The 25,803-nt window shown below is 44.2% G+C and overlaps 1 protein-coding gene and 1 long non-coding RNA gene across 7 annotated transcripts; one reads left to right on the top strand and one right to left on the bottom strand.

Annotated features, from left to right (window-relative positions):
- The first annotated feature begins 1,190 nt into the window (after nucleotides 1-1,190).
- Nucleotides 1,191-21,371, top strand: LOC149357145 (uncharacterized). Of its 5 annotated transcripts, none has more exons than XM_089584447.1 (5): nucleotides 1,191-1,462; nucleotides 2,365-2,446; nucleotides 3,017-3,091; nucleotides 7,339-7,469; nucleotides 13,066-13,257. In XM_089584447.1, the coding sequence occupies exons 1-4, from the start codon at nucleotides 1,447-1,449 to the stop codon at nucleotides 7,373-7,375; spliced, it is 210 nt and encodes a 69-aa protein (XP_089440573.1). In that variant the 5' UTR covers nucleotides 1,191-1,446; the 3' UTR covers nucleotides 7,376-7,469; nucleotides 13,066-13,257. The 5 variants fall into 5 exon arrangements, with proteins under 5 accessions (XP_089440573.1, XP_089440574.1, XP_089440572.1 ...); XM_089584448.1 differs by having other exon boundaries at nucleotides 2,368-2,446; XM_089584446.1 differs by lacking the exon at nucleotides 13,066-13,257 and adding exons at nucleotides 19,802-19,910; nucleotides 21,308-21,371 and having other exon boundaries at nucleotides 1,224-2,446.
- Nucleotides 21,372-23,709: 2,338 nt separating this feature from the next.
- Nucleotides 23,710-24,685, bottom strand: LOC149357146 (uncharacterized). 2 transcript variants are annotated; one of them, XR_016289881.1, is made up of 5 exons: nucleotides 24,624-24,685; nucleotides 24,423-24,484; nucleotides 24,284-24,358; nucleotides 24,166-24,222; nucleotides 23,710-24,052 (listed from the first exon to the last, which is right to left on the bottom strand). It is a non-coding gene; the product is annotated as an uncharacterized LOC149357146 (long non-coding RNA). The 2 variants fall into 2 exon arrangements; XR_016289880.1 differs by lacking the exons at nucleotides 24,423-24,484; nucleotides 24,624-24,685 and having other exon boundaries at nucleotides 24,284-24,411.
- Nucleotides 24,686-25,803: the final 1,118 nt, after the last annotated feature.

Consider the following 25,803-nt stretch of genomic DNA (forward strand, 5'->3'; position numbering starts at 1 on the left):
TTAGCACACATATATGCATCGAATATCTGCTGCCTTACAGCGTTTATTAAGCTCGTCCTCGACGTCACCGTTAGCGCGGAAACCGCGCATATCTTTATTTCACTACGAGACATGGTTCACAGTACAGCGTACAGTGAAGAGAGTAGCACCTCAGCGCTAGCCAGTTCGAAAGCACTCTCAGCTCTGGCATCGATATGAAACCTGCCAAGCTTAGCGACGAATACGACATCCAGGGAGGAGTGCAAACTTGTCGCCCGGCGCGCTCGCGGGCAGTGTTATTTCTGAAAGCTCAGCTCCCGCAATGCTCAGCAGCCAGCGACTTGGGCTCGCAAGGCTGGAAAACTGAGCAGCTAGCGGCTGGACTGCGACTGAGCCCACGTTTGCAGCACAGGTAAACAACTTTTAGCTCACATATACGCTTGGGATACCGGCTTCGTTGCGGCCACCTTAAGGTGATTCTTACGCTCGTCATCGAGGCCATCGTCACCGCTCGTGACGCACTGGCTGAGAACTACAATTCGAGTGCGTGCTAAAACAAGCTGCTCGTATTTCGCGGAACAATCTGAACTCGAAAACACAGTTCCTTCTATCGGCTTCCATGTGGGCTCTTGCTCAATTGTGAAAGTACACGCGAGCAAGATGCGGCGAGTGCGAGCCGCTGTTGCATATCAGCTAAAGTCTGACGCAACTATCGGCGTAGTTTCGCAAAGCAGTTGATATCAAAGTTATCCGCTTGTACGGGTCACAGTTAAGCCCTCAGTTTCGTGTAAATCTCCGTCGAGCATGCCCGCGTCAGTCAAAGTAATGCATCGCAGCTGCTCTCAGTCCAACCGCTCACGTCCAACATATCCTTGATATGCACCAGCTTGAGGTACGGTGCATTACTTTGCCCGTTTTGTCGCAATTAAGAGATTTTAGCTGGCAGCAAACGAAATTTCATTCCGTCAACAGCGTCGTCTGCGCCGTCGTCTGCTCCGTCGTCTGCTAGAACATCCGGGGCACCCTGGGTGATGGGATCACAGGATCGCAGCTTCTACAAAAGTATTTAAAAGCGCTTTAGTGTTCGCACTTAATAAAAAAATAAATTTAAAAAAGTTGAAATATTTTTCTTCTGAACATAATTTAAATATTAGTAGTAAAAAAGCGCATTTGAGTTGCAGTTTTTCAACGACGCAAAAACAAGGGCAAAGCCGCTGGCGCCGGCGCCATGTCAGTGCGTGCGTTGCCTCACGTTTTGTGTTTTTTGGCTTTTCATGGCATTGTTTGAGTGCTTGTGCGGCGGACATGTGTGAAGAACAGAAGTGTGTTTTGGAAGCCAACGACGAGTATTACGCCCAGTCAACATCGGTGAGTTTGGACGGGCAAAGCCATGAAGAAAGGCAGCGCTACGACGTCTTGTCATCTGGAAAGGCAATGAATACGACGGCGCGGTTTTACTAAGCCTGGATGAGCTGCATGATTGGTGAGTACCGTCACCGCTTCTCTATTACTGATCTGTATTCACACGCGTTATTAGTGTGCGGCTATATAGGGATGGCAGTGGAGGCAGTCTGCGTGCGGTTGCCTCAGCTATAATGCGTTGCCTGAAAAGAACGGACGTATAGCCTGCGTGACAAGTCTTGCTTCATAGTCTATGTCTGCGTTTAGTACTCAGGTGCCGTGGTAAATAAAAATGCCACCAGAGATCACAACAGAGTTATGCGGTCGCTTGCTAGCGCTGCGAAAAACTACAGACAATGTTTACTACATTCAACTGGCATGGATTTGTACTGCGTAGAAGACGACGATCAGTGCCGCGGGTGAGAGCGCTTTTGCGTGGACAGCTGAGAACAGGCGAGGGAACTGACAACGGGTGATTTTGCTCGCGGCTGGTACCCATCGGATGGATTTGTGCTATTTAGAAGATTATTATGAGCGGCAGTGCTGCGCGATGAAGCACTCGCGCTAGGCGAACTGCGAACAGACGACGGATGGTTTTGCTCGGTGTTGGTGCTCATCGGATCAGTGCTTACTTCTTAATATTCGTCATGCAAATTATTTTGAAGACAGTGATCGCATGTGGAAGGCTGGCGCATATGTACTAGTCATTTGTAAACTTTTTATCTGTGCTTCCCCATTGGAACAGAATTTGGCAATATTATGTCAGTTAGGTCGTTCTTGTGTCTTCCCTAAACTGTAGGCGTCCATGCTTCCTCTCCTTCAGGGCACTGAACTGTTGGGGATGCAACTGCACACTTATTTGGGATTTCAAGCTTTTTGCTGTATGCCTCGCTTATGCGGCCCGCTTTCAGGTCGTTCGCAATTGGTGATGGTTTGTTATTCATTTTCACTTTCTCTTATTTATTCTTGGTTGACTGCCGGCAGCAGTTCTCCGCGCTCGGAACTGTTCCCAGGCACGGAACCCTACCCACAGACGTCGCTACACCACACTCACCAGTCTTCTTCGGTATTTTTTTTTCTCTTGCCCCTACTTGCATTACCACTCGACAAATGTTTTGCTGTTTTTATTTGTGTGCAGATTTGTTAAATGCACTACTAATTTTCGTATCATGCTCAGTTGAGACGTGAGATATCGGGCTCCTTGCTATTGAATGCATGCTTTTTCCATTCTCTCTTCTCATTTATGCAAGATAAACTGGTCGACTGGTTGGTACGTTCAGTTTAAGAATACATTAGATGCTGGTGCAAGGCACCCTAATAGTAATTAACTAAAGCCTGCGCATGCTATATTCGAATAGTTGGGCTCTTTTCATCATGCATAAGAATAAAGCGGTATTCTAGCCAGCTCATCTTTCAATGTGGTTATGACAGTCATGTAAATGTACTCAAAGAATGTGTATGGGTGTTTGACATACAATCTCCTTATTTATTTTGTCATGGGCCACCTCATTGCTTTTCGTGTTCCTATATTAATACCTTATTTTAGTTTCTGAAGCAGTCGACAGTTTGTTTTGTCGTCATTCATGGCATTGACACTGGCACTGATAGCTGTTGGTCGGGACGTATTTATCTGCAGTTGCCAGCTGCCAGCATCTGCTGGGCCATGCGTGCTTCCTGCCTTCAGCTGTGCCATCCCTCCAAGCCATTCATGGTAATTATCTTTTTCAGTTACGCATACCTTACCTGCCTGTTTTGAAAAATATTTTCAACATAGGCTCACTGCTGTGTTTAAAAATGCATGCAGAACTCTTCATGCACTTTACAGCAGTACCTCAGCTTATAATTACATGAACTGGAAATTTGTACGAAATATAGCCGCTCATGTAGCTCTTGACACTGCGCTGTTATTATAAAGTTGAGCCTGCTTCAGGTGCAGTGACTATTCCACACCTGTTGCCTTTTATGCATGTGTGTCCTCTAAAAGGGCCAAAAATGTTTGTTTATCTTTTAAAAACGTTGTGCTGTACAATAATACTTTAATGGTATTTCTTGCTTGTACACTTAAATGTCAGTCAGTAAAGTAACATTGTATGATTACACCAAATCTTGCGTGGCATAGCATCCTTGCAGCGTACTTGGCAAGCTCCTGTCAGCGCAGATGTATTGCTGGTTTATTGCTGTGGCATGTGGTTATACTGTACAGTTTGTACCTCTACGTTCTTGAAAGTATCCTTGAAAAATTTAAAATTGGTTTTTGAGCCAAGGAAGTGACAGAGTAACTGTCTCACATCTTGATAGGCACCTGAACAATGATGCAAGGGAAGGGATAAAGGAGGGAGTTAAAGAAGAAAAGAGGTGCCATAGCAGAGGGCTGCAGAATAATTTTGGCCACCTGGGGATCTTTATCCTGCACTGACATCAAACAGCATGCAGTTTAGCCTGTGTTCACTTGGGCCCGCATAAAAAAAAACGAGCAGACCTTCTTAGAACTAACATTTCATTGCACCAGCTACTTTGTAGTTTTGACTGCAGTGACCTGAAATCAACGGTTGTTTACTTTGCACAACCCACATACCCTGAACAAGATGTGATGATGCTAGACGAGGTGACCCTCTCTGCATAGCAGCAGGTTGGTTAAGGAAATGCGAAGACTCATGGAGAACCGCTCAGTTATATTTGATTTCATGTTATTGTAGTATTAATGGTGAGTTGTAGTATAAGTGATGAATTCTTGCAAATGATTGAGGACATCAATACTCAGTGTGAAAATGAGAGTTAAATCAATACTTAATAATCAGGAAAGAGGCCTTTTTATGAAATGCAGTAAGGTACTGGAAGTCTTAACATAATACACCTCGGCCAGGTCATGCACAGATATAGAGCATTTGAAAGAAATGGTTGGGAGAATAAGAAAGGGGTTTATTGCCTTAGGCATGCACTCAGAAGTTACGAGCAGCACCTTGTAGTATGCTCAAAAAGAAATTTTAAACTGCTTTGCCTTTGCTAAGCTGTCGGGAAAAGTGGGGTACTTTACAAAGGGCTTAAAATTGAGAACAGTGCGGTGAACCACTCAGGAAAATCATAGGGTTAATGATAAGAGATTGGGAGAGAACTGAGTTGGTTGGAAATAAATGCGAATTAAAATCTGAGCGGGAATCATAAATGGACATAGGCAGGACATACATTTTTTAAAGAAGCTGGCTATCCTTTTGGATAGTGGAGTGGTTACTCGCAGCTGGAAATTGTGCTCTTCTTGCCTTCATTTTAAGGACATATGCTTTGTGTCTTACGTCTCTTGGCCTGCCATAGGCAGCATATGCTCATAATAAATTTTTACCTGTCTAATTATGTGGCACAGGGAGAATTGAACTATATAACCTCATCAATGCACACCCTCTCTGAAGTGAACTTTGTCAGCCCCGTCAGTCACCACATTGATGCATGTCACCCCAAATGGGAGCCGTCATGGTGGCTGAGTGGTTATTGTGCTTGGCTGCTGACCCGGAAGAGGCAGGTTCGATTCCAGCCAGTTTTGATTCCAGCTGTACTAGTCTCATTTCAATGGAGACGAAATGCTAGAGGCCCAGGTACCGTGTGATGTCAGCACACCTAAAGAATTTTCCAGTCCTCTACAATAGCGCCCTGTATAGCCTGCGCCGCTTTGTGGCATTAAACCCTTTAAAACCAAGTAAAGTAATGGATACATCATTTCCAAAAATTGTTTAAATTTATTATTTTCTAAACATTAACAATTTTCTGCACCTGTTTTCCTTCGTCTTTCCCTCTTATTTCCTCCCTCATGCTGAGTAACAGGTCAGTGATTTTAAGTAAATATTTTGTTCATTTCATTAGCAAAGTTTCTCTGTCTCTCTCTATTGCTTTGCTTTTTGTATCTGCAGTATAGTATTATGCAGAAATATGTCAAGATTAGATCCAAGAGATATGGCCTAGATTTTAAGTTCTATAGTCAACCACACATTACTTATTACGCTATCAAGGCTTTTTTGGCATGTGCTACCTGGTACAGAACTGATGTGGCCTACAGCGGTAAATATTGTTTGAATGTGCATAAATTGAATAGGAAGGCAAATTTCCCATTTGACTATGTAAATAGATTGTGCAATCATGTGCTCACAAAGCTCATAAACTTTTCTGTTTCCAAAACTTTCTGTAAAAGGCACTCACTCACTGAAATACACTACAGTTACTTTTGCCTAATCCTGATATTATTTACTGAAGATTGGTTGGAGGGAAAGTCCACTGAGCTCGAATGAGTGCACGGCAGCTTGTCTTTGTCCAAAGTATTTGGAGAATAATGAATTTTGTTACCTGGCAGAGATAAAGCAAGGATGGCAGTGTTTTGTAATGTCCACAGGGCATTCTTCCAAAGCCCAGTATGCATGTAATTCCTTCATTTTGTGCAACATAAAATGTCTTCCCTTTACACTCATGGTTGAAACAAAATGCTGAATACTTCACCACTCAAAAAATGAAGGCCATTGTGCTGCTCTACAAACTATCAGGCTGCAGCGGTTGTTGCGAGGCAAATTCACCAGGTTGTCATCATCATCAGTCTAACACCCAATGCAGGGCAGAGGCCTCTCTCATGTCTCTCCAATTAACCCTTTCCTTCGCCACTTGTGGCCACCGTATCCCCACAAGCTTCTTAATCTCATCCGCCCGCCTAACTTTCTGCTGCCCCCTGCTACGTTTGCCTTCTCTTGGAATCCACCCTATCACTCTTAAGGACCACTGGTTATCTTGCCTTTGCATTACATCTCCTGCCAAAGCCCATTTCTTCCAAATAACCCACGTTTTTTTCACACCTATTTGTCAGGCTCCGCGTTTTTTTCTCACCTATTCGTCAAGCTGCAAGCCACTTGCACGCTCTACAAACCTATTTAAAGTACATTATCCAGCATTGTTGGCATGGAGTGTGTAGTGCTAAAACACAAAATAATACAATAGCTGATGATCTGCTAGAGCAACAGAATTCCAAGAGTTTGAGAAGGGCAGTGGGAGAACTAGCAAGGCGGGATAGCGAAATTCGACAAGCAGTGGACAGGGATCCTGCAACTTGTAGAGGACAGGCAAATTGGAGACTTGTGGAAGGGGCTGTAGTCTTGAGTGCGCCTAGCGGGCCTTGTGATGCATTGTATAGGGCCCTTTGTTTTTGAGTAAAACTGGTTTCTCCTGATTGTTGCATTCCAGAAAGATTCATCAAGATTGGGTTAAACCCAATCTTCGCGTGCAAATGTGCCTGTAAGAAAGTGTAGATTGATAATGCATGAAGCTAAAGAACCACTGGAGAGTAGTGGATACGTCTCGTATTTCTTCATAGCTATATTGTTTAAACAGTGCTGGCTATTTTAATTCCTTTTTAATGCTTATTGCTTGTCGAGTTGCATGAAATTTTAGGATACATTGAAAACTGCAGGTAGGTTTAATTACAATAATTATACCCGTATTTCTGAAGCTCTGTTCGAAGAGAGGTCCACATTTTGTGTGCATGCTTTGAATTTGATTATTTTCACACTGCAAAATGGAGGACAGGTCTGCTGTGAGAGTTTTTTTGCAATGAAGCGAGAGCAAGTGGTGCGGAATGCTTGTTACTGTGTCGCCCTGCCAATATTTCTAGAACCCCTGGGACCACTGAGCTTTTGAGTATCTATGACTCAAAAGGTCGGAGCTGATTGCCCATTCCGTGGTTGTCTGTATTAACCGGTGCAAGGCCAAGGGCTCATAGCTAACAAGCATATGACACCATAGAACTAGATGCAGTCAGGCTGGGACTGTGCAGTATGTCAGTGTTAACGAGGTCGGGATAAACGAGGTTTACTCTGCGAAGCTAGTGTGAAATAATAATTGTTCTTATGGAAAATATCGTTTTTTCTTAGTCATTGCAGCAATACAAGCATATCAAATCTGATATCTCTCACTCATCCCTCTATGTTTCAGTTTCAAGGGACCAAGAGTTGCGTGGAAGTCGTGCTAGCCACAAAGTTGCGTGCGGCTTGAGCCAGCAATCAGGAGCAGGCTGGGAATTTGCGAATTGCCAGTGGTATTCGCTCAGTCAAGCAGGCTTTACTGTAAGTACAGTGTTTTCGCCATAGTATTTCTTTGAAAAGTACGCATTGAGCTTGAATAGGACAAGCTGTCGGTCTAGTTGGTCTGATCCTTTGTGGTTGACAGAGGTTAGAAACACAGACTGGGGTCAGAAAGAAAAAATATGAGGGCACAGGTGCTGACTACAGATTTATTCCAGAATCACCGAAACACTGCATATATAACCAAAACACAGGCGCCAACAGGTGGCAATTTTTTGCACTCGTGGCAACAATAAGTGATATGGCCAATAGTGGGAAAACAACACAAACTAGAAACAGAAACCAAGACTATAGAGCAGGGAAGGATGAAACCATAACAAGGTTAAAGGAATAGTTTTAAGCAAGTCATTTTTAAGACCACCAGCACGTGAAACAATGGAACGGTTTGACCAAAATTTTCAAGTACTGGTCTGATAACACGGAACTAAACACTACACGCAAACACAGATCAAGGGCAGTGAAATAAAAGTAAAATGGCAAGAAAAAACATGTGGTGAAAAGAAAATGGTGATTGGGCAAGCAAACAAGAATTGGTCTACAAAGGTGAAGTGAGCTAAAAAACTGAAAGAATAAAGGGCGAATAAATGCACATGAGCAACAAAGGTGAAGCCGAGAATTAACATGGCTACAGGAGGAAGATGAGCTACTGTAAAAACGAGAGAGATAAAATATCAAAATATGAAATTCAATTAGTATTAAAGATAAAAGCAAACAAAAACGCGAAAATAGAGGAGTTGGCAGAAAAGTCAAGGCATGCAAGATGTTTTTAAAACCAGGGCTAGGTCAAACATCCTGAAGAAAGGCAATCTTTTTTTCTGAGGGTGTTCTTGCCCATTAATCCTCGAGCCTCAAAATCCCGGCGGCTCCCACCAGTTCGTCATGTCGGCTTATTCTGGTGCTTTTTTAACACAATGGCACTTTTTCGAACATGGGTGGCATGGCTTTTTTCGGTCACAGTTTTGGCAATGGACTTGCAGATTTAGGACGTGCTTGTAGGCCAGTTGGTTGGAAATCGTTAGAAAAACCGCAAAACAGAATGGGACAAAGGCAGGCAAAACACAAGGCGGTACGACAACTGAACATTTATTGAAGAAATGAGTGCTCATATGGATCAGTTGCGCATGTAATCTGCAAACAATCATTGCAAAAACACCCTAGGGAGGGAAACAAATTCCAATTCTTTCTGAAAAATGTACACAGAAGGCGTGCTATCCCACCTATCTGGCTTCGACCTCAGGATGGCAACAGCCTTGAGAATTTCTTTCCAACTGGCCCTTTATTCATCCAATAATAATGTGCAGTTCAGTTTAGGTTAACAGTCTTTACAACTGGGACAGTGGACAGGCAGGCAAGGTCGTCCGGGCCTACCCAAGGAATGCTAATACTCTTGCAAGGGAGTGTTTCACCATCTACCAATTTGGCCGGTATAAAATCGACCACAGCCGAGAGGAATCGTGTACACTACCCCCGTTGCACATGGCATGAGGCATTCAAAAACTACCGCCAACGGGCATGTTGTACGAGATTCCCCTCAGCTGTGGCCAGTTTTATATTGTCCAAAGTGGTAGATGTTTACACATTTGTTTGCAAGAGTATGCGTGTTCCTTGAGTAGACCCGGAGGCATTTGCCGCCCCACTCACTGTCTCATTGTAGACTGCTATCCCAAACTGAACTGCACACAGATTATTGGATGAAGAAAGAAGCAGTTGGAAAGAGAAATTGTCGAGGCTGTTGCCATCTTGAGGTCAGAGCCAGATAAGTGTGTCAGCACGCCTACTGTGTTCATTTTTCAGGAAAATTAGCGTTTCTGTCTGTGTTTCCACCGGTTGTTTTTGTTTCATTTTTGAGCAGGTGATTGTCATATTTGCTCAGCTCTATGGTTGCCATTGAATTTTTTTGCCTCTTTACGATTGTTTGCAGATTACACACGTGACTTGTCTATATAAGCACTGCTGCTCAATAAATTTTCAGTTGTCAGTACGGCCTTGTGTTGTCACCTGCCTCTGTGTGATAGTTTTGTGGTTTTGCTCTTTCCGACTGGCAGATTCCCGAGAAATGTTCCCGATAAATCAATCTTATGCTCCCTTATCCTTTCATTGATGCCAATGTATACCTTGCCGCAAGACAAAAGGATTGATTAAATGCCCTCCGCGCATGGCGCTAAGGGTTTTCTGTGCTGCGTGGTGCAGCGTCTTTTTTTTTTCATTTAGGATTCCGCAACTGCAATAGGTGCTAGGGGGTCAGAAAAGGCAATGTGTACTCCTGCTTTGTCTCCGATTTTCTTAAGGTTCTGTTAAATTTACCTTTAGAAAATTCGAGAGATAGAGTAGATGCTTTTTTTGCTGCCGCCCCCCCCCCCATCACCTATCACACCTCTCTAGGATCGTCAATGAAAAAGAAAAAAGAAACAGGCTGCACTGCATTGCACAGAAACCCTTAGTGGCATGCACAAGAAGTGCTTTCTGAATCCCTTTTTCTTGCTGCAAGGCATACATTGGCATCAATGGAAGGCTAAGAGAGCATTACACTGATTTATCGGGTACATCTCTTAGGTACCTGCAAGTCCACTGCTGATAATGGGACGCAAAAAAGCCATGCTGCCCAAAGTTCGAGAAAGCCACTGTGTTAATAGAGCCCCGTAATAAGCTGACGCAATGCAATGGTGGAAGCCGCAGAGATTTTCAGGCTCCGGGGTGAATGTAAAGAACACGCTTGGTTTTACTCGGAGGATTGCCTTTCTTTGTGGACGTACTTGATCTAGCCCTGGTTCTACATGTGTGTTACATGCCTTGTCTCTTCTGCCAACTTCCCTCTTTTGGTGTTTTTCCTTGATTTTTGCCTTCATACTGGTTATTGAATTTCACTTTTTTATATTTTATCTCTCGGCTTCACTGTATGTCATCTTCCACTTTTAACCTTCTTAATTGTTGGCTTCACCTTTGTGGCTCATGCGCGTTTTTATTCCCCTTTTATCCTTTTAATTTTTAGCACACTTCACCTTCGCTTGTTGCTTAATTCTCGTTTGCTTACCCAATCACCATTTTGCTTGTATTGCGTGTTTGTTCTTGCCATTTCTCCTTCATTTTTTTTTTCACTGCGCTTGGTCTGTGTTTGTGTATAAGGTTTTTTAGTTCCATTTTATCAGACCAGTTCTTAAATATTCTTTCGGTCAAACCTATCCACTGTTGGCAGTCTTTTAAAAATGACTTGCTTATAAATTTTTCTCTCACCTTGTTCTGGTTTTATCCTGTGCTGTGTCCTCTGGTTTTTGCTTCTAGCTTTTGTTGTTTTTCCACTACTTCTCATACCACTTCTTGTTACCACGAGTGCATAAATCGCTGCGTGTTGGTGCCTGTGGTGTGGGTATTTATGCAGTATGTCGGCAGTTCTGGGAAAAGTTTTAAGTTCAGTGCCTGTGCCATCAAATTTTTTGTTTCTGTCCCTTGTCTGTATGTCTGAGTGCTGTCAACCACAATCGGTGCATTGAGCTGACTGCTCTTCAGCTACCCATGTGTATGCAATGAAGTGGGTTCAAGAATAATGTACACAAAAAAATTGATTGCTTAAAATTTCTGGCATGTTTTTTAGGAAAACATTTGGCATTTAAAGGGCTAAGAGTGCTCTGAAAATCTAAAAATTATGTGCTTCTTGGGGCCTTTCCTCAAATTTCACATCACCTTGTAGCGTGATGCAAGACGTTCAAGTTGTTACCCACAGTTTACTTTTTTGTTGCCCACTTATTGGCTGCCACCTTCTTTGGGAGGCAGTGTCATGGGGTTTGGGAGACAATCTGATTCCTGTGTGTTGGCTGAAGCTGTCTAAGCTTTTGGATGTGGGGAGCAGGTTCACGGTGCCAAGTTTTGGCTGTAACTACAGTTTGGCCATGACTGTTAGTCCTTTTCTGTGATGCAGTGTCATTTATGTAATGCATAATTTGATGATGAAGCAGTCTCAGGGGTTGCGGTGCTCAGCTGTTGACTTCAAAGACACAGGATCGATCCTGGCCGCGGCAGTCGCATTCTGATGGAGACAAAATGCTGGAAGCTTGTGTACTGTGCGATGTCAGTGCACGTGAAAGAACCCCATGTGGATGAAATTATCAGAGCCCTTCACTATGGCATCCCTCATAGCCTGAGTCACTTGGGACATTAAACCCCATAAATCCAAACCCATTTTGGTACTTCTCAGCTTCGCCGCTGGCCTCTGCAGGCCAGCGAAACCTCCCACAAGTTGACGAACGGCAGTTTTTACACCATTCGTAAATGCCTACATAGACGCTACATCATTGGTGGCAAAGGTTGCCAGATGTGCAAGCGTTTCCGGTAGTTTTTCTCTGTTGCTTTCGTCAGGCAGCTTGCAAAAGACGTTTTACTAGGCTAATAAACGGTGAGGTTCTTTGTGTTCTTAAGGTGGTGCAGCGTGATAAAACAGACACTTAATAGCCATGCCATGCTTTTTTGTAGCCAAAGGCAATTTTTCGCCTTATTCTCATCATCATTTGCCTTTCATGCTTCCTCGAGGGCCGGCAGTTGGAAGAAGGTCTCTAGAGCAGCTCCTTGTCTGAAGAAATGCCGAGTGGCATTCTTCAATCGTAACTGCCCATCAAATGGAAGAGCAGTTGTTTTCTCCACTCCACAGAGTGGAGACGGAGTATCGAGTTGAGGCGCACTTCTGAATTCGGCGGTTAGCCTTTCATAGGCAGCAGATATGCGCAATAAACTTTATTTGCTGTTAATCTTCCAGTTAAACACCAAATCCTCCTCATTCCTCATCAGTGCACACACTGTGTAAGGAACTTTGTCACTCCATTTGTCACCACTTTGATGTATGCCATCCCTAATTCAGGGGCTGTATAATTTTTGAAATTTTGTTGAAATTGCTTGAAAACCTTTGCAATTTCCTGCACCTTTCTTTTTCCCCCAAGTCCCAAACCTACGCAGAGTGCAAGTGGGTTTTTAAACTCCAGCTAAATTTTGTTATTCATCAAAGGGCTTTTCTCTCTACTGCTTTGCTGGGTGTATCTGAAGTATAATATTATGCACCAGTGTGTGAAGCTTTGCTCCCGGAGCTATTAGCCCGAGGTAGTAATTTTAGAGCATTGCGTTGCGTTCTCAGCCTGGTTGCGTTTTGAGCCTGAGTTGTGCTGATTCCATGGATAGAACCCAAGTTGGCAGCCTCCAATGCAGCAGTGTATCCCAGTAGTTGCCATGGGAGCCGAGGTGGTTAGATAATGGAATAAAATAATAGCAGGTGGCAGTGTGATGCTCGAGCACCACAGCTCGAAACTAAACTATATCGATCAGTATATGTATATCTGTCTGGCAGGGATTAAAGTCTGGCTGCTTAGTCACGACATTCCTGTAAAATTAGTGGGTGAACCGTTTGGCATGAATGTACCAGATGGTGTCATACGATTCAGCCTGTCGTGCAGCATAAACTTACTAGTTAAGTTAGAGCCTTTCTTGCAGCACGGATTCGAACTGACAACCTATGTTAGGTGTATTAATGCTCATTATTCGATCTGCTCATTTTTTATATTCAACCACACTAACATTACTTATTACCCCATCTGTGCAGATTCCTTCTGGCACTATTTGAAGCTGAAGGGTTGCTCGGCTGAGGATCTCCAAAAGCGCCACATGAAGGTCACGCGCTACCTGGCACAGAAGTGCTGTGGCCTGCGGCGGTAAATATCTGTTCAAGCCAATAGTCTCTTGTTATATGCATGAATAGATTGGGTAAGCTCATGTGCTTACAAAACTCGTAACTTGACTGTATTTCCTAAGTGTCTGTATGGTACACTTAGGCACTGGAATAACCTGCAAATCTCACTGGAATTTGCCTACTATAGTGAGATACTGCTTTACCCAAGTTCTGCTTAAGGATAGTCTGCTACTGAGATGACGCACAGAAGATTATATGAACCAGACTGTTAACAGCACTTATGGACCACATTAGCAGACTGTTCTGAGACCGCACGCAGCCAGGCTTTTCAGCGTGGAAGAGGCGGCTTTAGACAAGGCAGGCGAGCGCTCTCTTCCTGCACATTAAGTAGATGTCGGATGAATCTCGAAAAAATATGAATGACGCGCCAGGAATATGACTACTACAACCCTTCGGAGATGTGCAGTGCACAGTATACGGCCATGCCAGCGACATGTCTTTCTGTTCAAACTTTCTCTAAAACCGCTGTCACTACGCAGAAGCAGGTAGCAGTATCTGTACTAAGAATCTCTTAGTGAAGCAGCGCAACGGCACAAGGCCAAGGGAAGAAGGGGACAAAAACAGCGCTGAACTGACAACAAATGTTTATTCCGGATGCTAACAGCATATATATACTCTTTTGCACCTTAGAAAAAACAAAGAAACAGAGAGCAGCAGAAAGTATCAATCCCAGTCATTATGCGCATGCAGCTGTATCGCGCGTACATCGATCATTTTAAATCAGGAAGTTGTGCTCTTTCACCGAGATGGCAACGGAAGGAGTGCCGATACAATTCGCACCCAGCTTCATGATCTCAGATGCCTCAATAATCTCTCGTGTAAGCTTATCCTTGTGTTTGGTAACAACTTGGCTGTTTTTGAATTCTGGGTAACATGAACAGTCACGACAGTGAGTACCTATGTGGCGGGCCGCGTTCTTGACATTGTTTGCGTGCTCTTTAAGTCTTTCATTAAGACACCGGCCAGTTTGGCCGATGTATGACCCACCACACTTCAACGGGACTGAGTACACCACGTTGTCTTGGCATGGCACATACTTCATCCTGTGGTTTTTCTTGCAATTATGACCAGATTCCGATCTTTTATCCGGGCGATTAACTCTCGCACACAAGCCACTCAGTCTGACAGGAGCCGAAAAAACATCTACTCCTGCCTTTTTGCCTATTCTCTTCAAATTGTGGGACACAACATGAACATAAGGTATTACTGCCAGATTTTTTTGCTTGGAATGGGGGACAGCTTTGCCCTCCTTCAGCTTTTTCAATATCCCTTCTGCTACTGATTCCAGAATATGAAGGGGGTATTTTGCGTCTGTTAGCCTATCAACCTGATTGGAGAAACTAAATTCAAACTTGTGTGGGCAGGATTTTTGCATGGCATTTTGGAAGCATGACGCCACAATGCCTCTTTTAACAAGCTTCGAATGGGCTGAGCTGTTGGAAGTAAGGGCTTTTTACCCCTAGGATCAAATGCCCAGCATACATGGAAATCAGTAAAATATAAGGTCAGATCAAGGAACTTAATGCGATCATTCACAGCCACTTCATGCGTAATTTCCAGCGGCGAAAGCACTTCACAGAATATCGCGCACAGGTCATTCACTTCCGCAGCGAAGCTAGCCGGGTCACAATCTAGTAAAATTAGGTAATCATCTACATATCGGAACGCTCTTGGAACTGTTGAGCTCATGAGTGATTGTTCGAGTGCCCTGTCAAGCTTAGCAAGGAACATGTCACTTAGCAATGGAGCGATGCAAGATCCTATGCAGATCCCATTCTTTTGAATAAAAACAGTTCAAAAGAATGGGATCTGCATAGGATCTTGCAACTTTTTAGGCCCTTTACACCACTGATCACGTTCCACATTTTTATAATATCCCGCAGAAAATATTTTCCATACCTTGTGCTTGGCGGATGATGGCCTTAGCTGCCTATGTGCCATAAAACCCAACACAACCCAAGAAAGGAGCAGTTGGAAAGAGAAATTGTCGAGGCTGTTGCCATCTTGAAGTCGGAGCCAGATAAGTGTGTCAGCACGCCTACTGTGTTCATTTTTCAGGAAAATTAGCGTTTCTGTCTGTGTTTCCCCCCGTTGTTTTTGTTTCGTTGTTGAGCAGGTGATTGTCATATTTGCTCAGCTCCATGGTTGCCATTGAATTTTTTTGCCTCTTTACGATTGTTTGCAGATTACACACGCGACATGTCTATGTAAGCACTGCTGTTCTTCAATAAATTTTCAGTTGTCAGTACGGCCTTTTGTTGTCACCTGCTTCTGTGCGATACAGTTTTGCGGTTTGGTCTTCCCGACTGGCAGATTCCTGAGAGATGTACCCAATAAATCAATCGTATGCTCCCTTATCCTTTCATTGATGCCAATGTATACCTAATTGCGGCAAGACAAAGGGATTGATTAAACGCCCTCCGTGCATGGCGCTAAGGGTTTTGTGTACCGCTTGGTGCAGCGTCTTTTTTTTTTCATTCAGGATTCCACAACTGTGATAGGTGCTAGGGGGTCAGAAAAGGCAATGTCTACTCCTACTTTCTCTTCGATTTCCTTAAAGTGCTGTGAAATTTACCTTTAGAAAATTCAAGAGATAGAGTAGATGCTTTTTTTTTGCTGCCGCCCCCCCCCCCCATCACCTATCGCACCTCTCTAGGATCGTCAATGAAAAAGAAACAGGCTACACCGCATTTTACAGAAACCCTTAGCGGCATGCGCAAGAAGTGCTTGCTCAATCCCTTTGTCTGGCCGCAAGGTATACATTGGCATCAATGGAAGGCTAAGAGAGCATTACACTGATTTATCGGGTACATCTCTTAGGTACCTGCAAGTCCACTGCTGATAATGGGACGCAAAAAAGCCATGCTGCCCAAAGTTCGAAAAAGCCACTGTGTTAATAGAGCCCCGTAATAAGCTGACGCAATGCAATGGTGGAAGCCGCAGAGATTTTCAGGCTCCGGGGTGAATGTAAAGAACACGCTTGGTTTCACTCAGAGGATTGCCTTTCTTTGTGGACGTACCATAGAGTTTCTTACTATTACCTAGAAAGAAAGCTGGCAAGCCGTCTATGGGAGTTTGCATGGAGACCCCACGTGACCACCTCAGCCACCATGGGCGCTCAAAGCATCGTGGGGCGGTGAGCTACTTGTTGCGGAGCTGTAACTTTTGGCCAAAAAATAATAAAAAATTAAAGATGTTTGATAGCTACAAACGTCCTAACTTTCAATATCTTGTCTAATGATTGCAACAAACGAGCAGAAAAGCATTTAAGTGCAAAGTTTGCCTAAAATAAGACATGACTAGCTTTCCTATTGGCCAAGTGATGAACACTAAAAAAACTAATATTTCGTAATTAACAGGCGCACTTTTAAAAGTAAATATGTTTTAAGAAAAAATTTTGTTGTTTAGATACTTTAAGAGGTTTTTTAATGGCATTTCGGAAGAGTAAAACCTTTTATTGGCGTCGTGTGTCGTCGCGTCTTCACTACTATGGCTTTTGCACACTGCGTTCGCGCGAAAGTCGTGTGCGCACACACGAACTACGTTTTCGGAATGAAACGCCTTAGTACTGCCACTCTGTGTTCCTGAAAAACTACGACTGTGCCGCAACAAGTAGCTCACTGCCCCATGATGCTTTGAGCGTCCATGTTGGCTGAAGTGCAGCGCCGCCAGCTTTCCCTTTAGGTAGTAGTAAGAAACTCTATGGGACGTACTTGATCTAGCCCTGTTTCTACATGTGTGTTACATGCCTTGCCTCTTCCGCCAACTTCCCTCTTTTCGTGTTTTTCCTTGATTTTTGCCTTCATACTGGTTATTGAATTTCACTTTTTTTATATTTTATCTCTCGGCTTCAGTGTACGTCATCTTCCACTTTTAACCATCATAACTGTTGGCTTCACCTTTGTGGCTCATGCGCGTTTTTATTCCCCTTTTATACTTTTAAATTTTAGCACACTTCACCTTCGCTTGTTGCTCAATTCTCGTTTTCTTACCCAATCACCATTTTGCTTGTATTGCGTGTTTTTTCTTACTATTTCTCCTTCATTTTTTTTCACTGCGCTTGGTCTGTGTTTGTGCGTAAGGTTTTTTAGTTCCATTTTATCTGACCAGTTCTTAAATATTCTTTTGGTCAAACCTATGCACTGTTGGCAGTCTTTTAAAAATGACGACTTGCTGATAAATTTTTCTCTCACCTTGTTCTGGTTTTATCCTGTGCTGTGTCCTCTGGTTTTTGCTTCTAGCTTTAGTTGTTTTTCCACTACTTCTCATACAACTTCATGTTACCACGAGTGCATTAATCGCTGCGTGTTGGTGCCTGTGGTGTGGGTATTTATGCAGTATGTCGGCAGTTCTGGAAAAAGTTAAGTTCAGTGCCTGTGCCATCATCTTTTTTGTTTCTGTCCCTTGTCTGTATGTCTGAGTGCTGTGAACTACAATCGGTGCATTGAGCTGACTGCTCTGCAGCTGCCCATGCGTATGCAATGAAGTGGCTTCAAGAATAATGAAGTAAACAAAAAAATTTATTGCTTAAAATTTCTGGTATGTTTTTTAGGAAAACATTTGGCATTTAAAGGGCTAAGAGTGCTCTGAAAACCTAAAAAAAATTATGTGCTTCTTGGGGCCTTTCCTCAAATTTCACATCACCTTGTAGCGTGATGCAAGACATTCAAGTTGTTACCCACAGTTTACGTTTTTGTTGCCCACTTATTGGCTGCCACCTTCTTTGGGAGGCAGTGTCATGGGGTTTGGGAGACAATCTGATTTGTGTGCGTTGGCCTGAAGTGCAAGCTTTTGGATGTGGGGAGCAGGTTCACGGTGCCAACTTTTGGCTGTAACTACAGTTTGGCCATGACTGTTAGTCCTTTTCTGTGATGCAGTGTCATTTATGTAATGCATATTTTGATGATGAAGCAGTCTCGGGTTGCGGTGCTCAGCTGTTGACTTCAGACACAGGATCGATCCTGGTGGCGGCAGTCGCATTCTGATGGAGACAAAATGCTGGAAGCCTGTGTACTGCGTGATGTCAGTGCACGTGAAAGAACCCCATGTGGATGAAATTATCAGAGCCCTTCACTATGGCATCCCTCATAGCCTGAGTCACTTGGGACATTAAACCCCATAAACCCAAACCCATTTTGGTACTTCTCAGCTTCGCCGCTGGCCTCTGCAGGCCAGCGAAAGCTCCCACAAGTTGACGAATGGCAGTTTTTTACACCATTCGTGGCAGTTTTTCATGCCATTCATAAATGCCTACATAGACGCTACATCATTGGAGGCAAAGGTTGCCAGATGTGCAAGCGTTTCCGGTAGTTTTTCTCTGTTGCTTTCGTCAGGCAGCTTACAAAAGATGTTTTACTAGGCTAATAAACGGTGAGGTTCTTTGTGTTCTTAAGGTGGTGCTGCGTGATAAAACAGACACCTAATAGCCATGCCATGCTTTTTTGTAGCCAAAGGCAATTTTTCGCCTTATTCTCACCTTCATTTGCTGTTCATGCTTCCTCCAGGGACGGCGGTTGGAAGAAGGTCTCTAGAGCAGCTCCTCGTCTGAAGAAATGCCGAGTGGCATTCTTCAATGCTAACTGCCCATCAAATGGAAGGGCAGTTGTTGTCTCCACTCCACAGAGTGGAGACGGAATATGGAGTTGAGGTGCACTTCTGAATTCGGCGGTTAGCCTTTCATAGGCAGCAGAGATGCGCAATAAACTGCTGCGCAATAATTTGCTGTTAATCTTCCAGATAAACACTAAAACCTCCTCATTCCTCATCAATGCACACTCTGTGTAAGGAACTTTGTCACTCCATTTGTCACCACTTTGATGTATGCCGTCCCTAATTCAGGGGCTGTATAATTTTTGAAATTTTGTTGAAATTGCTTGAAAACCTTTGCAATTTCCTGCACCTCTCTTCTGTTTTTCCCCCAAGTCCCAAACCTACGCAGAGTGCATGTGGGTTTTTAAACTCCAGCTAAATTTTGTTATTCATCAAAGGGCTTTTCTCTCTATTGCTTTGCTGGGTGTATCTGAAGTATAATATTATGCACCAGTGTGTGAAGCTTTGTTCCCAGAGCTATTAGCCCGAGGTAGTAATTTTATAGCATTACGCTGCATTCTGAGCCTGGTTGTGTTTTGAGCCTCAGAGTTGTGCTGATTCCACGGATAGAACCCAAGATGGCAGCCTCCAGTGCAGCAGTGTATCCCAGTAGTTGCCATGGGAGCCGAGGGGGTTACATAATGGAATAAAATAATAGCAGGTGGCAGTGGGATGCTCGAGGACCACAGCTCGAAACTAAACTATATCGATCAGTATATGTATATCTGTCTGGCAGGCATTAGTCTGGCTGCTTAGTCTCGACATTCATGTAAAATTTGTGGGTGAACCGTTTGGCATGAATGTACCAGATGGTGTCATACGATTCAGCCTGTAGTGCAGCATAAACTTACTAGTTAAATTGGAGCCAATCTCGCAGCACGGATTCGAACTGACAACCTATGTTAGGTGTATTAATGCTCGTTATTCGATGACTGCCTCAGCATCTGCTCATTTTTTATATTCAACCACACTAACATTACTTATTACCCCATCTGTGCAGATTCCTTCTGGCACTATTTGAAGCTGAAGGGTTGCTCGGCTGAGGATCTCCAAAAGCGCCACAAGAAGGTCACGCGCTACCTGGCACAGAAGTGCTGTGACCTGCGGCGGTAAATAGCTGTTCAAGCCAATAGTCTCTTGTTATATGCATGAATAGATTGGGTAAGCTCATGTGCTTACAAAACTGGTAACTTGACTGTATTTCCTAACTGTCTGTATGGTACACTTAGGCACTAGAATAACCTGCAAATCTCACTGGAATTTGCCTACTATAGTGAGATACTGCTTTACCCAAGTTCTGCTTAAGGGTAGTTGACTACTCAGATGACGCACAGATTATATTTATGAACCAGACTGTTAACAGCACTTATGGACCACATTACCAGACTGATAAAAGCAAGGATCGGGAGCGTTTTGTAGTGTTCACGGGGCATTATTGAAGATAGCATCCTTGTGATTATTTTCTTGTCATCTAAAGTAAACGATCTTTCCTTTGCGCTCATGTTTTGAGACTGTTCTGAGACCGCGCGCAGCCAGGCTTTTCAGCGTGGAAGAGGCGGCTTTAGACAAGGCAGGCGAGCGCTCTGTTTCTGCACGTTAAGTAGATGTCGGATGAATCTCGAAAAAATATGAACAACGCGCCAGGAATATGACTACTCCAACCCTTTGGAGATGTGCAGCGCACAGTATACAGCCATGCCAGCGACATGTCTTTCTGTTCAAACTTTCTCTAGAACCGCTGTCACTACGCAGAAGCAGGTAGCAGTATCTGTACTAAGAATTCGTATCTTAAAGGAAAAAAGAAAGCGCAATGTCCACCTTTGGCACGATTTCTGCAGTGATGTGCGTTCTGGCGGCTGACAGTACACCGCTTGCTGGGTGTTGTCGGCCTAACCTGTGCTTTACTCAAGGTGTAGCGGGTAGCGCTTTTGAACTAGCCACCAGCGATCACAGAAATGTCTACTCTTTTTACCGCCTCTAAAATAACTTAATGGTGGTATGAACGTGCAGTTTATTTCCGCAACGTGTTCGTAAGTGAAGCGCGTGGAAAAACGGGCCAGGCGGACCGCCTCGCACTGATAGATGCAGGTTGCATGCACGGACTCAGTCTGAGCCGTCGGCAGAACCGTCATTACAGGCCATGATGCACTTGGTCACGCGTTGCATGCACGTCTGCATCTTAATTTATATCTGGAAGCAGCTTGGTTGACATCACTTCTGTCAATAAAGTGCCCTGCATGCCTATGTCTCTCCCATTCCGGACGGTTCCCGCCAGCCATCGTATGAAGTGGGTGTGTGCATATACTTCAGTTGTGTAATTGAGGCTTTTAATGCATTATTCCTATGGGTTTACGTCGGGCCCGTGCCAATTTGATGTTAAATGTGGATCGTTGCATGAAAGGGGAATGCATAATCAAGATTCCACTGTATGACTTGTAACATTTGCATGCATTTGTTGTGTATGCATACTATATATATCACTGTTCCTTTTCTTCATCTTGGACAGTCTGAACAAGAGAGACCTGCTGAAGAAAAATTCTGTATATATGTAAATAAATAGTCGATTTGCTCCAATTGAGGTGTTTTTGTGCCTGGCTGTACTGCAGGAATGCATGGAATCTTCAGAGTTAGACTGCTGCTCTGTAGCTGCATATTAATTCACCAATAAAGCGTACTTGGTAATGACTACAGGAATACAACACACTACACAAATGCACTACAGAAGGCAGACTACAGAATTACGTCACTACAGAAGACACACTACAGAAATACTACACTACAGAAAGACTACACAAATACTACACTACAGAAGACAAACTACAGAAATACGACACTACAGACTACAGAAATATGACACTACAGACTACACAAATACTACATTGAAGGCGCAGGCTCCTTTCCAAAGCAATGCAGCCCTAGGAAGCCGAGCACCAGGCCGGCGCATAGCTTGTACCCATTTTGAGAAAACCGGTGGGCACACGGCCGGCGGAGGGAGTCGAACCCACCACCTCCCGAAGCCGAGGTTGGTGCTCTGCCACGAGGCCACGGCTGTGGTTCGTCCCTTCTGATAGGGTCGTCACCAGTTTGAACAATCCGGACGCTGCCCAGACTGCGTTGCAGGCCATCTCACCTCTCTTCAAAATGATTTCTGACGTCCGGCAGTTCGGCTGAGGAGGCCTTGTGTGCAGATCGTCTGACCAAGCCTGCATTATGGATTTGCAGAGGAGTTCCCCCTTTGGAAATCACTCGGTGAGCGCTCCTATTTCCCTGCACTTGGCACGCTCTACGGGTCTAGTGAAGGTTGTCGATTCCCGACTTAGTCCTTCGGAGGCGTGCTTGAAAAACTTTCCCTTACAGGGGCAATCCCCGTCCATCGCTGCACTCGGGTAGCTGACGGAGTGAAGTTACCGGCTGTTATTGTCACTTTTGCCGGAAGCACATGTCCATCGTAGTTGAAGGTGTGCGTAGCGTGCTCTGAAAAAGATGATACATGTTGTTTGTGCAATGGTGGCCACTCTACTGCTTATTTCAACTGTACTGCGAGGGCTCAGGAAATGCAATATGTCTGACATTCTTGGCAAGCATCTTTGCTCTAGGCGCGAGGCAGTTTCAATTTTTAAGGAAAAGGCATATGGTTATTCCAGTGCTGCATCGCGGCCGACTACTGTGGTGGATTCTAGCCTTTCTTAAAGGTGCACTAAAGAGGAATCTGAACTCGTCTTGTTACCGCGCGAAATCGGTCTACACGTTCCGGGCATTCTTAGACACTTCGTATTATTGTCCTGCGCAGCCGATTTACACAATTTAAATGAGATTTACCGGGCCGGCTCCCGCCTTTTTTTTGAACTCACTGCCGACGGTGGGAGCAGTCAACAACGTTTCAGCCAGTCCCGGGGCGGCCTTCCGCTCTGCCATCGGCAAAGTGATACGTAGCGATCGGCGAGAGCAGTCCACGCGTATTTTTTATTTTCGTGGACCTAATTTGTGGCTGTGTAGCCTCTGACTAGATCTGTTTATACACGGAAACCTAAAAAAACAAAATAAAAGCGAAAGCGAAGACGTCGCGCGACTGTCTGAAATGCACTGCACGCATCAGTTGAGTACTCCTACCGTATGCGGCGAGTTAAAAGGCGGGAGTCGGGACGTTTAATCTTATTTAGATTATGGAAATCGGCCACACAGGACAATAATTAGATGTTTCTTAGAATGTTCGGTACGTGTAGATCGAGTTACCATGGTAAAAAGACGAGTTCTGATTTCTCTTTAGTGCACTTTTAAGCTACAGCAGCAGCGGTAGAAAGGCTCCGGCGAATGTGATGGGTCGTTTGGTGAAATCTGTCACTGCGTGCATCTGTCAGGTAAGGGTGTCACGGACATCTTCTTTAATGGAAAACCCAACTCCTCTCCTGCGTCATCTGTGGATCCTGTCGCAGCTGCGGCTCAGAATGTGATCAGGTCGGCTATTTCTTTAGTGGAAACGCGAAAAGAGCATCCGTCACCAACTTGTGCCTCAGAAGTCACAATGGTTGCACTTTTTAAGTGTGTCCACATGGTGGAGATCGATGCACGGGCGCAAAAACGTAGCCGCTCTCCTCTTGATGTTGCTGGATCTTCTAGCCCTCGGCCTAAAACAAAAAAAAAAGAATAAGGTACAAACGTTAAGAGCACCAATCTGGAAAAAGCAGTTGCTGCTGCAGCGCTCTGCGCAGAATAAGGTCTCTGAGAGTGCTACTGTCCCAATCAACCACTGTACGTCCAGCGGACGTACTATGTACGTCCCTTAACGGATGTACGGATATCCGTGGGAGATCCGCCGACCTCCGACGGATTTCCGAGGGACGTCCGACGGAGGTACATTTGTAACTGGAAAGATCTCCCACGGACATCCTATACGGATATCCGCGGATATCCGCCGCGGACCTAAAGAGGACATTGGCATGTTGCAGGCCTTGGTGACTGCAGCCACTAATATAACTGTCATATACTAAATGAGTTTATATACAAGCCCACAAAGTGTTTTATATCAGGCACAGGCCTCATCGTACATCAAATGCATATGCCTATAGGAAGCAACCAAACACAAAGCAAGTTGTCTTAAAATCAAACAATTTTATTAAAGGCTTTAACGCATGCTTTCAACCTTCAAGAAGCATTCTTCACGCTTGACACTGGAAGAGGTCCCATGCAATAGGACGGGTTACTGTATGCAGGTTGTATTCTCATGTTGAATCTGTTGTAAAAAAGTTTTTCCCTGGAAAACAAACAAAAATGCAAAAATACTGTCACTGAAACGGTACATGATTTTTGCAATTCAAGATACTGCCACTGAAGATCATAATAAAAAATACCATAGCTAAAACATACCTGCTGACTATGTCACACATTCGCAACCATCAATTGCACGAAATGTCCACACACGTGCTGCAAAGGAAAAGATGAGTGCATGAAGGGAGCTGATAATTTCAACACACTTTGAACTTACATGTAGACCAATGCTCTGCAGCGCAAGCTACAACACGGTTGCTCTGAATGGGCTGGTCACGTCCGTGCAGCAACCCTGAGGGAACAAGTGGACAGGTTGTGAGTGGGCAACATGCACTTACACTGCAACTTATACATACCTGTTGACACTACGATGTGGCACATTTGCAACAATCAATTGCACGAGCTGTCCACATACACGCTGCAAGGAAAATGATGAAAAATTAATTTAAACGCAAATTACTGTGCTGTAGATGGCTGGAAACATCCATTTGACAAGCCTAGTGTTGAAACAAGTTGATAAGCTGTGAAGGTAGACGAATTTTACATTTTCAACCTACCTGCACTTTCCATGGCATGACATAATTTAGGCACCAATACACTCCGCAGGCGGGCCACATACACACCGCAAAGACAGTAAGAAAATAAGAAATGAGTCGCGAAGCACCGCAAAACACACACAGCCCCGACATTATCCTTTTCGTGCGTTCTGTTTTATCGCTATTAAGAACTTACGTACAACTGCCTTAAGATTCACACCATGCATGTGTACACCTCGTTTCAATTTTTTTCGTAGTGTAGAACGAGAGAGGCGCGATGCACTGGCTTACGGAGCTTCGCGACAGGGTCGCGAACGCGGGCAAACACGTTTGCGGCAGCTACCGCATCGTACTTGTAACTTCCACTCCAGTGCAAACAATTAAGTTGTGCAAGTGGGCATAATATGCTACAGCATTTTGCTCATCCCACGGCAACATCATCAAAGTAATCTTCAAGCACAGTTACTTACTTTCAAGTTATAACACGCCGCTTCTTTCATCCGAGGCAACAAAGAGTCGGGTGCAGTACGACGTCAGGGCTATTTCACAAAAGCTTCTGCTGCAGAAGAAGGTCTTGTCGAGCACATAGGTTATTGATCACATTTATAGCACAGCCAAGCAACCGCAGAACAAACAAACCGCATACTGTAGCAAAAATAAAGGTCGAAAGAAGCACGATGCCACGAAAAACTACGCAAAGATCGCACCGTTGTGCACCGTGCCGCCCGCGCCGGAACTGGTGGCTGACGGATTGGATTGGATCGACTTTAGGTACTGTCGTCCTGCCGCGGCTTCTGGCAGGAGCAACGTTGGGCAGGAGTTTAGTTTTCATGGAAGGCAGCATGCCTCGGTTACCTCGGCGGAATGCTGGAAGAGAAAAGGGCATTGATAGCAGAAAGTCACGCAATTAGTTTAATTCAGGTTCTTTCATATCAGCACCATATTCGAGTGATGTTAATTGATTAATCCGAATATGCAACTAATTGCCGGTATAAAAATTTGATCGGCTGAATTTGTCGTTTGCAAAATAGAATTTCTTTTCATTTTTTTATGTGACGAAAAACAAAATATGTATGTGGCGTCGTAAGTTCACATCCCTACAGGCATATTCACGGATACCCGTCGGACATCCGTCCGCGGATATCCGCCAGCCATCCGATAACGAACGTCCTTCGGACATACTCCGAATCTCCGATGCGTA

This window comes from Amblyomma mixtum, chromosome 3, assembly GCF_055824585.1.
Source record: "Amblyomma mixtum isolate Tamu chromosome 3, ASM5582458v1, whole genome shotgun sequence".
NCBI classification, from domain to species: domain Eukaryota; kingdom Metazoa; phylum Arthropoda; class Arachnida; order Ixodida; family Ixodidae; genus Amblyomma; species Amblyomma mixtum.

What these genes read in the sequence shown, in the direction of transcription:
- LOC149357145 (XM_089584446.1), top strand. Translation starts at nt 2,275, where the DNA reads ATGCGGCCCGCTTTCAGGTCGTTCGCAATTGGTGATGGTTTGTTATTC. An exon ending in ACACTCACCAGTCTTCTTCG is followed by an intron (nt 2,447 to 3,016) that starts GTATTTTTTTTT and finishes ATTTATCTGCAG; the next exon opens with TTGCCAGCTGCCAGCATCTG. An exon ending in TCAGTCAAGCAGGCTTTACT is followed by an intron (nt 7,470 to 19,801) that starts GTAAGTACAGTG and finishes CCATCTGTGCAG; the next exon opens with ATTCCTTCTGGCACTATTTG.